Source organism: Alternaria metachromatica (assembly GCF_023757995.1).
Source record: "Alternaria metachromatica strain BMP 0045 chromosome Unknown scaffold_5, whole genome shotgun sequence".
Lineage (NCBI taxonomy): Eukaryota > Fungi > Ascomycota > Dothideomycetes > Pleosporales > Pleosporaceae > Alternaria > Alternaria metachromatica.
Window position 1 is genome coordinate 1,396,724 of NW_026055496.1, and position 12,889 is coordinate 1,409,612.

Here is a 12,889-nt window from a genome sequence, read left to right on the forward strand (position 1 = left end):
CGGCCACAACGTGCTAGCAGACAATGCCATTTCGAGAACGCCAGAACAACGGCCGGGTCATTTTGGCTCTCTCTATACACACCCACAACGTCCTGTCATCGGGCCTACGAACAAGACGCGTAAACGAAAGCTCTTCTCACACTGCTCACGGGCGCAATACTCGAAATTTCTGGCTATGCTCAGCTCATGCCAATACGCGATTGAAGGAAATCGAGTGTGTCGTAAATTGACGTCAAAAATGTCAATTTGACGAAACGCTCACGCTCAATACCTTTTCCTGCTGTTTTAGTATTACCTCAGCGTCTTGCTCAAGCAAGGTCATACTGATCGAGTAGTTACTGCGTGGCGCTATCGTTGAAAAGATGGCGCAGTCGTCTTGTTAACATCTCGTTCAGCCTGAAACGGTGCGACGAACCAGCTTCTCATACCACTGAATGCGAAGGTGAGCATCTGACTTCCTATGACAACCAGTTCTCATATCCGAATGTTGCCTGTCTGGAGGACACCTACTGCAACCTTGACGACCAAGGATAGAATGAACAGAGTCTGAACCAGCGCACTTCTGCCGCATCGCGAGGCGACGAAGCTTACCGCAAAGCTGATAGACTGCAAACAGGATGTTGCGAGTAGCGGATGCACGTGGTACCAAGACCTGAGAGGCGTTTGATCGTGGGGTGAGACATTGGCGATGTGCTTGACAGTCTCAAACCGCTTGTTGGCTTCCAGTAAGTGAGGCTAACAGGTGAAAGAGCTGGACAAGGAAACATTACCTGTACCCTGAGAACTACCTGTATCTGTAGCTTGGCGCTACACTCACATTGCGGTTTCACGGCAATCGCACTCTTCCGACGAGCTTATTTCGATATCACTGCGACAACCGCGACAACCGCGACAACCGCCAGTAATTCAACAGGTCTTTCGCTGGGTACTTTCACAATATACTCCATCCTACTAGTGGATCCAGAGCTCGACATGAACCGACCGCAATGCTTCAATGTCGCTCTCCAGGTACCTACCAAACTCATGGGTCGGCTCGTGAGTAATTTCCGATGTACGAACTGCATGTGAGATGAACACTGACTTCGTACATCCATCTTTAGGTGACAGATAGAGTTGCATGCCGCCAACATACCGAAGTACTGCAAGAGAGACCTCAAGATGCCCGAGCGTGTGCGAGGAAAACTGAATATCGGCGCAATTTGCTGAATGCGCTCGTTGCAGCGTGTGCGCAGACAGAAAGCTTTGCTCAGCGCGATGTTGCTTTCAAGCTAGTCGAGAAGTTCAGGACTCTGGCGCAGACACTGGATAGGTCCAAGGCTGTCGCATTCACCTTTGGTGTCGAAGAAGACGAGGAGATTGTAGCTTTGCCGATCGAGGAGCAAGTTGCTGTGAGTGGGGATTCGTCGCCCGAGCCACAATCTAGTCCGCTTGAGCTTTCTACCTCAATGCCTGCCGGGGAAGACGCGTTACACCCTCTCTTGGTCGCGCTCCTTGCCTTCAAACTAGGCGGTCCCATCAACGCAGCCTTTACTGGACACCAACATGAATGGAGGCCCCCAATCGACACTGCGCGCGATGCACCAAGCTTCTATTCTGAGGGCGATGTAGGTAACTTCTTCGATGATATTCGAATAACGGTAGTATGGGAAATGCGCGATGATAAAGCGACCGGTCCTTCGGGGAAACACAGTGTGTTCCTGACAGGCGATGCCACGCCCCGACCGCTGGAAGCGCTGACAGTCCAAAAGCGGGCTGAAGCCAGCTCACCAGTTACTATACTCTACGACTGCGGACACGCAGCGTTGTATTACGTCTGCGATGATCCAGACGCGATACGTGAGAGCAAGAGCTTGGATGTCCATCTGAATACCATCTCGGACAAAGACGTCCGCCTTCTGAATGCAGCAAGAGGCGACAAGTCTCGCGGGAAGCCATCACTAACAGAATTGGTGACCAATTTTCCCATCGAAAATTATGCCAACCACTTTCACGATATTCTTTTCGACAGTGTCTCAATCAACGCCATCTTCACCAAACTTGATATGTTCGACGTACCGCCAGCGCCAGCTCTTCCCACAGACCGGCAGCATCTGCAAGACAAGCGATTTGACGCATACAAAAAAGACAACTTGGCTCATTTGCCAATTGACATTAAGAGACTGGCGGGCGACGTATATCTAGAAGGCAGCTATCCCACAGCAGCCAGTTTCCTAGATAAGGTCGTTCTGAAAGCACGCCGCGACGTTCATCTGCCTGTTGGGGCCAGCCTTTTTCCACAGTCCCCTATGGAAGAGAATATGGAGTGGGCACGGAAATCCATTCGAGACCTAAGCGAAGACCTGGTGTCGAGTCGCGTTGCACACTACGCAACAGCTCTCGTAGATTCTGCGTATGCAACCAGAGATCTGATTTCGACCGCGAATTTGCGCAATTATGCGAAGATGCTGGAGCGGCACTATCTGGAACTCATCGGCACCGGTTTCACAGACGACGCACGCTCGCTTCCGTCGATGGCTGCCTTAGCTTGTGCTTTCGGTAACGCTATCGATGGGCTCAAGGAAGTGCAGATTGTGCCGGAACCATGGATCGAAGAGATGGATCTGCAGGTCTTTCGGACGCGCTGTTTGTGTCTCTTTTGGTGCGCCGACTGGTTAGTACGCTACCTGGTGAAACCAGAACCAGGACCGTTCATGATCATTGATGAGAAGACGGCCATAGCAGGTGCGCAAGGTATGGGACGAGCGGTGCGCCGGATAGCGACTATGCTGTTGCGCAATTGGGTAGCCTGGAGTCTTTTAGTAGAGGGCTTGCCACAAGGTGGTTTCTTCGTCCGAAAATCGTGAGCATAGCTGCGACTATGATTACTCATAGTGTCCAGAGCGGCGTGGCGGTGAAAAATCTAGGGGTAGATCCGAGATTTGAGCCTATACCTAATTACTTCCCGTGTCCGACTGGTTCGCGGACCGTGTGCCTGGGAGCCGGAGTCGTGCTGCAATGCATGTTCTGCGAGTTCACGACTATGTTGATGCAGATGCAATACAACTGATGCAACAGTCTCTCAGTGCGCGTCTGGAGAGATGGCGATGAGATGGAAAAGGGTTCATGCAGGTGCGGGATATCGCTGCCGTCACTTTCGGTGACGGGACGCTAGTCGGGCGCTAATCCGGATTCGTTTCTAGAAACCCCTCCGGAAGTCATGCAGCTGTCCTTTCACTCAAACAATTCTCCGTCAATCCTGCGCATCGCTCCAATCCTACGAAGGTCTCACGGTGTGGCTGGTGACATTCCATCAATCGGCGGCCGGCGGCGTGAACGTGCTTTCTGTATCCGCAATGGCGTCTGACCTTTTGCGCCACGCGACAGCGGCGCCACGCGTCTGGACCAGTTGTTTCGTTTCACCATTGATCTAACACGGCAAGACACGAACACCTGATAGTAGTCCAGATTGCCCGCGTGCTGTAGAGTATTCAACTCTGGGTAAGCTGTATGCTTCGTCGCAGTGAGATTCTGCTCAGCGCTACGAGGCTGGCAATCGATTTGACGGAGAATTGTCACAGAGATCGCCCACCACCATCTGCGATTCGGTCACATCCAGATCTCGTTTCATTTATACAAAGCGGAGTAGCCCCAACCGAAGATCCACCTGTTACATGCTGCGAGAACACCGGCGCAGGTGCCATCCGCTTTGTGCCCTCATTTCTCGCAGACCCTAGACCTTCTGCGATGACAAGCCTTGCCCAGCAATGACAAGCTCAAGGAATTTGAGCTTGTCGACGACTCGTGTGAATCCTCCGATGTCTCCACCTATCAATACGTACCACTGTCGATGAAGCCCTGGTATAAAAGGCATGGTGGTACGTCTCTACAGCACCCAACAACTCACTCATTCATTCATTTTCTACACAACAGCCTCACATTCACTTCAATCATCCCCATTTCCAAGCTACATTCATCATGGTTGCTTTCACACTTACCTCTCTCCTTCTCGGCGCTGGTGCGCTCGTCTCGGCTGCTCCTTCCAGTCTTGACACTCGTGCAAGCTGCACCTTCTCCGATGCTGCTACAGCCATCAAGAACAAGGCGTCTTGCTCTGCCATTGTCATACAGGGTATGACTGTTCCAGCAGGAACGACCCTTGACTTGACAAAGCTCAAGTCAGGCACCACCGTCACCTTCCAGGGCACCACCACCTTCGGCTACAAGGAGTGGGAGGGCCCTCTCATCTCTGTCTCGGGAACCAACATCAAAGTCATTGGCGCCGCTGGCCATGTCATTGACGCAAATGGTGCTAAGTGGTGGGATGGCAAGGGAAGCAACGGCGGCAAGACGAAGCCCAAGGTATGTTAATACTGATCTTTTGCTGAGCTACAACTGACTTCGCAAGTTCTTCTACGCCCATTCCATGATCTCGTCTTCCATCACTGGACTCAACGTCAAGAACACCCCTGTACAGGGATTCTCCATCAACGGCGCGCAGGATCTCACCCTCGACAAGATCACTATCGACAACACTGCTGGTGACATCACCAACGGCGGGCACAACACCGATGCTTTCGACGTTGGCAGCTCCACCGGTGTGTACATCACCAACGCGAACATCAAGAACCAGGACGACTGCCTGGCTGTCAACTCTGGTACGGACATCCACTTCACCGGCGGTACCTGCTCTGGCGGACACGGTATCTCCATCGGCTCTGTAGGTGGCCGCAGCGACAACACCGTCAAGAACGTCGTCATCTCCGACTCCACCATCAGCAACTCTGACAACGGTGTCCGTATCAAGACCGTGTCTGGTGCGACCGGTGCTGTCTCTGGTGTCACATATAAGAACATTACCCTCAAGAACATTGCGAAGTACGGTATCGTTATCCAGCAAGACTACCAGAACGGCTCTCCCACTGGCAAGCCTACCACCGGTGTCCCGATCACTGGTCTTACCATCCAGAATGTCAAGGGTACCGTTGCTGCCAAGGGTACTGATGTCTACATCCTTTGCGGCAAGGGCAGCTGCTCCAACTGGACCTGGACCGGTAACAGCGTCACTGGCGGAAAGAAGAGCACTAGCTGCCTCAACATCCCTACCGGCGCTTCTTGCTAAGTTCCAGAATGAGACGAGTGCTATACCTCGGAGCACCGTGAAGTAGCTTTTCAGCGGCCTGTGGCCTTTTCTATTTTCTCTTGTACATCTTCCTCTTTCAGTAAATATTTAGTCATCGCAGCAGCTACGCTGCTGAGCGATACACATATCAATCCATTGCTGTAGCAATCTGCATCTTAAATTACAACTGTGACTGACACTAAATCACCAATGCATTCATGCGCGGCCAGTACATCTCAACGTATGTTTGAAAAGCGACTCTCATATTATCCGTTCTCAGGTGGAACTCTATCTCAGCCCGTCTTTGTCATCATACATTAGGCCATTATCATCCCTATCCTGTCTAGACCCTCGGCGGCAGCACCGTAGGCACCGGCCCCCTAGTTGTCGTCCTTGGCAACTCAGGCACAGCAAGCGTAGGCAAGCAAGCACACGCACTGCTAACCTGCGCAACCACTTGCTCACCCGCACAAGCCTCCTGCGCAAACTCCGGCACGGCACGCACATCGTCAATCAGCCTCTGAGTGAAGTTACCGCAGAACTCTTGCGAAGCCTGAAGTCTACCCTCCACGTTTGCTGTGCGCATCGACGTAAGACAGGAGTCTACTTCGCAAACGGCTGGCTTTGCACACTCCTTGCTCGACATCTTGACGACGAAACTACCACGCTCGATAGTGTGCACGAAGATGAATCCGCTCTTGAAGTTCGCGTAGCTGGACCAGGAGCCGAGGAAAGCTACTGTACCACCACCTTCGTTCTCGTCGTCTTCGGGGTAGATGTCGAAGAATCCGGCTTCGCAGATACCGTCGCCGCTGGGATCTTGCGTGATGGTGTGGATGTCCAGGACGTTGAGACCGTTTCCGTAGTTCGATTGGTAGAGGTAGTCGCCAACGACGTATTGGTTGTGGTCGATACTGCGGCGCTTTCCTTCATAGTTGCCAGAGTAGAAGGGGTTCTCCAGGTCGCGAATGTCGAAGATGTGGGTGGTAGGCAGACCCTGTGTCATGGGACCGACTTTGGCGTCGCGCTCGTCGAATTCATCGTCGAGGAAGATGTATTCCTGCCAGGTTGCGTTGTTGACGACGCCCTGATGCACGTACTCTGCTCCAGGGTATGTGGTGCGAGAGATGATGTTGGTAGTGTTGCCGGCTTTGTCAGTCACGTCGTAGATGGTCAGCGTGTCTTCGTTGTAACCGTAGCAGATGTCGCGGCCGTAGTACTTAGTGTCTGGTCCGCGGTAGACGATGCATTCGGCATCGTGGACATAGCCATCAGCAGAAGCACAGCCTGGACTCGTCGGGTTTTCAGGGTCGCTCATGTCGATGAAGATGAGGCCTCCGCGGCATGGTAAATCGCCACGGACACGGATAGTCTCGTTGCCACCAACTGATCCAACTGCCACGGCGTAGTTGAGTTCTTCGTTGACAACGATGTTGTGGGTTCGGCCAACCGGAAGAGCATTCCAGTCATCAGTCAGACCCCAGTGGCCAGTCAGATCGTCTTGGGTAAAGTTTATCGGCTCGCTGCCGTCGAGGTCCAATAACTTCTTCATGTCGAAGATCTGAACACCGTGGTTGATGGCCTCACTACCAATGACGGCATAGTCCCTCATCACGCGAATCTCGCGCCAGCGGGATCCGACAGGGTCGAAAGGAGGCAGACGGCCCAGATAGATCAGCTTTCCTTCGCTGCTGATCTCTGCAAAGGCGGTACCGTCGAACTGGCCGATTGCTACAAACTCGCGTCCATCCTCTGATGTCCAGCCCCAAGAAGAGGAGCCTTGTCCATCAGAGCTGCCAAGGAGGGAATGTGGGAGGAAATGGTAGAGGTCGATCTACGCACATTAGCAAGCTGATAAGCGTTTGGACGTAGAGTCAACTGACGTTGTGGCACCTAAACGTATTGTTGAAGTCACCAGGGATTGCAGCAGCGAAGCCGTTCTCACATGGTGTGTGACCTAGTTCAGGGTAGCGGGTGCTATCCATCTCTCCCGAGGCAATCTCAGCATCCCATTGCGCCTGTTGGGGTCAGTATGAGCATGTATCAGTGTGCATCGACAAGGAAGCCTTACGATCTTCATCCCCATGATCCTTGCATGCACGGTACCATCAGCATACTCCTCCGCAGTACCCAAGGCGGCCGCATTACTCAGCCCAACCAAGGCAGAGCCAAGAACCGACAACGAAGATACGTGAACCATGACGATAGTGATTCTCCGTCAGCCCAATGGTGCGAGATGTTCCTGGTACCTCACATATTCAGCGTCACCGCGCCTAGATATACACTTTCCCATGTTCCTTCCGGTAAACCACGAGCCGATATCCTCCTTGGTTCTGCGACCATACTCACTACGATATCCTCCAAAACCTGTTAATCTCTTAGCCAACTGCTCGCTAAGGTACAAAAGATCTAGTCGGTCAGCCCCGATGACCTGGTTAAGAAGGTCGCTAGATACCATCTCTTGGGACACAGAAGACCGCTTGGAAACCGCTTGGTAACCAAGACCCCAATTGTCGGTAAACACTAACCCACACTACTTGCCGTTTTCTCAATGGTGGGTGCTAGCGCTTGGCCCACGTTGAGCTGCACTTGGCGGCTTCGGCGCCGAAGGTGGAGGTCTAGGCACGGCCTTGGAAGTCTGCATGGGATTTACCCCGCTCCGCCGGCCTACCGTGGTGGCTGGGTGTCTGTGCTAGGCTCCACTGAGGCTTCGTTTTAAGACCATGGCTTCTCTTTCAATTCTCGTGCGTCTATAGCTGGCCTAACTCTAACGTGGGCTTACCGTTCACTAAGCTAGGTCAACATGGATTTCAGCCAGCTTCTGGTGTTCATGCCAGAGCATTTTCAGCAATGTGCGTTGTACTTTAGTCTTTGTAAGCTATGCGCGATACCTAAGTATCGCCTTCAGTCAATTTACTAATCTACGGCGTTACCCGTTACTGGCTCGGACAAAACGAGTGTGGTCCTTCAACGCACTTCTTCCAACCTTCATGAGTATCTTCGTGGGATGCTCAATATGCACTCGCAGCCGCGAGGTCCGTCACGCTCAAAAAGTCTAGCTTCTCGAACGCCAAATCCAAATCGAAGTCTTAAAAGCCAAAAAAAAAAATCAATGCTGAAATGCATTGGACAGGTCGCGATCGTAGTGGACTGAAAAGTCACAACTACGTCAGTGAGGCTCTGTCCTCACCCTACGCATACCGTTGGAAAACGCTTAGCTCATCGGTGCCAGCCGGTTGACAATGGGGTATAATGCTTTTGGTAGACTCGCAAACGCCGGAATAAAACGCTCAGTGTACTAAGGAAAGATCGGCCGTAATCGTTGTGTGGGAAGGAGGGCGCAGGCGAGGGCACCGCTCATAGTCGAAGCTGATGCACATCGATAGACTGGACTCAACATGCTTTACAACAAAGTAGAAAACAAACGTTAAAGCGTTGATAGCCCCGTCCAGTGGTCTGCGTTGTGTGGGTCGACGAACTAACGCCATCCATTTTGGCCAAATTGGGCATTGTTCAGCGATGACCTCCCATCATTTATGTTCATCGCAGGGTCCATGAAAGATTGCGACCAGTCTTCTTGATGCATCAACTCATCAAAAGGCATGTTGCTGGATGTTTGCATCGGCATACCCTGCTGAGGTGGATATCCGCGGTATTGCTGGTTACCCTGCATGAAATACATGGGCATGGAAGTAAAGATCTGTGCCTCACTGTCCATGGGTCGAGCTTGCGAATTGGGCGTGCTCGTGGGAGCAAACATGGCCGGGTGTCCTTTCATCTCCATACTGGTCGAGAGCTGAGGAGGATGTCCGCTCACCGGGGTGCCAGTACTGCGGTCGAAAGTTTGTGGATGTTTGTTTTCGAAAGCAGTCATGGGCTGGTTGGGGTAGGCGAGCGGGTCGGCAGACGGAAACATCATTGTTGAGATGTCTGCGATCGGGACATTAAGACCTGACGGGTCTGCCAAAGGGTTGCCTAGACTTGTTGGACCAAAGGCAGATGATGTCTGCTGCGAGTCATGAATAGGAGCCAAGCCAAAGCTCGGTAGGCTATCGTTGGATGATGTGGGTGTAAGGCCTGGCACACCATCGAATAGATTGGGGTTGGAGACCGAGTGTGCGGGATAGGAAGAACCCAAGCCAATGCTACCGAAGTCAGGGCCGCCAGACTCGAATGACTGGGCTTGACCAGCAGTCTTGACATTAGGAATACTATCGGGATAGGTGCTCGCACGGCGGGGCGCGGCAGATTCGCTTTGACCAAAGAAGGTAGGGCGGGTGCCAAGAGAGTGCGGCGAGCTTCCTTGTCGGCGCTTCCGCGATGCAATGATCTCTCCACCATGTCTGATTGATTCCGGGAGACGTTCAAACATGCCCTAAGAAACATTGTTAGTGTTGTCAATCAGAGGAAGCTAGTGCTGTGCTTACCTTTAGTGCTGTGCTGCACCTATCAGCAGCGAGACTCCTCTTCGCGAAGTACGCCAATACGTCCTTTCCTTCCACTGCATCCCGTAGCAATTCAAAGCTGGTGGGACTTTGTGGGTTCTCCAAGACGAAATACAAGATTGATACAATAGCGAAGAAGGTCGTATACATGGAAAACCAGTATGCACCAGCCAATTGGCCGCGATTTCGCATCTCCGTGGAAATGTGAATAATGTTGCGCGAGACGTTGACGCAGGCAGAAGCGCACGCAAAGGCCCTCTGGTCCACGGTGTTCACGTTGTAGGATTGCGAAACGTAGTGTAGGAATGGCCGATAGAGTAAAAGCTGGGCATGTCCGAACGCCATACGGAGAAGTTGTTGCACCCTGCGTATGTCAGCAGCTGCAAGAATGATGTTAGATATCCAGCTTACCTCCTGATAATTGGAGGGGCGTCGCCGCCCGGCCTGAGCGCAACAGGCAGCTCGTCCAGCCATCTTGCTAAATCCTGCTCGATTTCGCGAATCTTGGAGTAGCCGACAGAATAGGTCACAGAGTTCTTGGCGCCTGATTGTGTGCCCTTAATAGGGTACACGTACTTGCAGATCTTGTTCAAGATTTGGACGAGACGCGTGTGGGCATTGAAGGCCGCCATGACAGAAATGCTTCCATTGGGCATGGGCAGAATCTCCGTCTCCGTAATATACTCGTCATCGACCTCAACCGGCCACTCCTGATCAATGTCCTCATCGTCCAGAAATCGCGGTAAACCGAGCATGGCTCCAACGTATGTGTCCATCCTTCGAATCACCCAAAATATGCGTTTGCGTGTTTCTGCCTCGATGGGATTGAACTTGACGTTGAATGAACGGTGCAAGCCCATGCGCAGTGCTGAGCGCAGAGCAACCCCGATGTAGGCATAGCAGGTGCTAAGCTTGGCTGACGATTGCAAGAATTGAATCATGAAAATGATGGCTTGAAGTGAAGTCAGATCTCTGCAGTCGGTGATGTCTAAAAGCTGACGCGAAGCTTTGAAGTACTTGAGTCTGGATCGTATTAGCATGGACGAAGTCCGCAAGGAGGGCTTTGCTGCATACCCCTCATCAGTCAGGATGTCGTAGCTTGCTACATCGACCCCGGTATCGTTTTCGGAATAGAGTTTGCCTAGAGCCAAAACGGCGTAGAATAGAGGTAGAAAGCTAGTCTCGGCACTACTGTAATTCTCGGGGGCGACTTCGTAGAGACGGCTCATTTGCTTGTAGAAAGTGGGGAGGTGGACGACCCGCAGCATGGCGCTATACTGGATAATGGCACTGTCACAGAGAATGCGTGCATTTTCCTGGCTGGGCAGGGGCACGTTTGACGGAGCTGTAGTGGATCCAGCGATTGAAAGGGAAGGAGACGGCGGTTCGTAGGACATGGATTGGTGACGGAGGGACGGCGACTCGTCCGAAGGGATTTGGAACATGTCATCGAACTGCCGCAGGCCCCTCATAAAGCTGAGCCCTGAAGAGTGGCCCTGGTAGTCCCATTTGCCCTCTTCGTCGAGATCAAGCTGGCCCGTCGCTTTCACCATGGCTTCCAGGTGCGAATCAGGCTGGTCTTCGTTGTGGGCCGATGCCTGGTGTTGCGCGATCCGGGGGTCTACAGGCATCACGGGAGGCCGCGCAGCTGCTTGGGGCAGCTGTGGTAACAGACCATTCTGGAGGTGGGCGTCTATGGCGGGGTCATTCAAATCCACGGTTGGCAGCACTACGTGCAGTAGCGCCTTTGCGCGCTTAAGCTGGCTTTCGAGAGCCTCAATGTACTGGGGCGTCGCATTGCGGCGGCGGTTTGAGGGCTGGTCATAAGTGCTAGAGAGGGTCAGTTCTGTGTGCAGTAGCGAGTCCGTCAGGGGACATTATTTACCATTCTGTAGGCTGTTAGCTTGCATTCTCCCACACAATTCAGTGTACACACAGGACATACCATAGCTGTAGACAGTGCAATGGGTGCACGGCTGCTTGCCGTCGCACTTGATCTTCTTGCGCCGGCATTCGTCGCAGGCACGCGTCACTCGTCGTCGCTTCTGGGGTTGCTGTTTCGGTGCGTGATCGTCGCCGACGTCATTGGTTTCTGAGTTTTCCTCGCCAAACTCAGAGGCGTCTTCCTGCGGGTTGTCGAAGGGGCCCGAGCGGCCCGCGTCTGCTGGAAGGCTCTCAGTTGTCGTGAGGGCCGGAGAAGTCATGGGTGTCGGGAGGAGAGTGTAGCCAGCTGTGGCTGGGGGGAACGCTGCGCCTAAGAGCAAAGTGGTGGATGCGCGCGGCAGGGGTGTGTGAAGACGGCGGAGAAGCTTGTGGGTCAGGGATTAGAGTTGGGTTAGCGCCAGCGCATGGCACCGTCCCGCCCTTTGGACGCCGGAATCGAATCGTTGCTCTCCGCCGAGTCGTCCGCTTTTCTCTCCTCACCTGGCAGCCAAGCCTGGAACTGGTGCATTCATCTCGGCGAGCTCCCTCGACGCTTTCTGGAATTGCCCACGGCCGCATCGCACGCTGCCAACTGCCCGCTGCCTCTGCACAGTATACACACCGCTCCTGCGGGCCCCACTTTCCGATAAACCTCCTCACTGATACACCACTCTTGCACCTTGCCAAGTCGTCAAGCACAGCCATGCTCACCTGTGCCCTGTGGCGTCATACCGCTGCTGGCATGTGTCCTGGGGACGCCCATGGGTTGAGACAGAGGTGAGGGGTCCTGCTGCGACGCCACCCAACAAGTCGTGGAGCCCTGCGTCCAAGCGAAGCCGAGCCTTCTCCATGGCTTTTTGGAGCAACTCAAGCCGCATTAGTGGTCTGATCCGCCATTCCGTTGCAGTTCAGTCGTTCCCCGATATTCCTCGTGCGCTCTAAAGCCACTACTTCGAGCAAAGATCAGCCACCGATAGACTCGCTTACGGCTGAGGTGTCGAGTGGCACCGTATTCTCCTGCCAGCCATCTGTCATACGCCCAAGCGAAGACAAATATTCACCCCAGATGTGGGCTCTTCGGTCTCTCATCCAGGGCGAGCTTCCGAAGGCCTGTCTCCCCACCAGCACCAACCAGCATGCAGCCTTGCGCGACAGATCTTAGCGCCGGATAAAGTCGCCATGATGGTGACAGCGTGGCTTGACTGCGGCTGGTGACCCTGGCTGTGGTCTGCAGTACACCGGCAGACAGACGTCGGACACGGCTCTGCCATGCCTGGGCTCCTCCCACAAACAGGAAATGTACAACAAGCGAAAGATTCACATCCGCATCCAATCCGTCGTGGGCATTCGGGCAATCTCAGTCAATTCACTTGTTTTCCGTATCTGTTCGCTTTCGGGTGACGACCTTGAAATGTGCTTAAAA

The 12,889-nt window shown here is 53.3% G+C and overlaps 4 protein-coding genes across 4 annotated transcripts; 2 read left to right on the plus strand and 2 right to left on the minus strand.

The window, feature by feature from the left end:
• Window positions 1-1,023: 1,023 nt before the first annotated feature.
• Window positions 1,024-2,843, plus strand: J4E83_003418 (uncharacterized protein; the record flags this gene model as incomplete). Its single annotated transcript, XM_049330355.1, has 2 exons — window positions 1,024-1,035; window positions 1,101-2,843. 2 exons carry the CDS (start codon window positions 1,024-1,026, stop codon window positions 2,841-2,843), a joined length of 1,755 nt encoding a protein of 584 aa, XP_049190851.1.
• Window positions 2,844-3,954: 1,111 nt separating this feature from the next.
• Window positions 3,955-5,098, plus strand: PGN1 (glycoside hydrolase 28 protein; the record flags this gene model as incomplete). Its single annotated transcript, XM_049330356.1, has 2 exons — window positions 3,955-4,338; window positions 4,385-5,098. 2 exons carry the CDS (start codon window positions 3,955-3,957, stop codon window positions 5,096-5,098), a joined length of 1,098 nt encoding a protein of 365 aa, XP_049190852.1.
• Window positions 5,099-5,441: 343 nt separating this feature from the next.
• Window positions 5,442-7,298, minus strand: J4E83_003420 (uncharacterized protein; the record flags this gene model as incomplete). The annotated part of the gene is made up of 3 exons (XM_049330357.1): window positions 5,442-6,932; window positions 6,982-7,116; window positions 7,170-7,298. 3 exons carry the CDS (start codon window positions 7,296-7,298, stop codon window positions 5,442-5,444), a joined length of 1,755 nt encoding a protein of 584 aa, XP_049190853.1.
• Window positions 7,299-8,576: 1,278 nt separating this feature from the next.
• J4E83_003421 (uncharacterized protein) lies at window positions 8,577-11,747 on the minus strand (the record flags this gene model as incomplete). The annotated part of the gene is made up of 5 exons (XM_049330358.1): window positions 8,577-9,473; window positions 9,526-9,907; window positions 9,955-10,566; window positions 10,618-11,389; window positions 11,489-11,747. 5 exons carry the CDS (start codon window positions 11,745-11,747, stop codon window positions 8,577-8,579), a joined length of 2,922 nt encoding a protein of 973 aa, XP_049190854.1.
• Window positions 11,748-12,889: the final 1,142 nt, after the last annotated feature.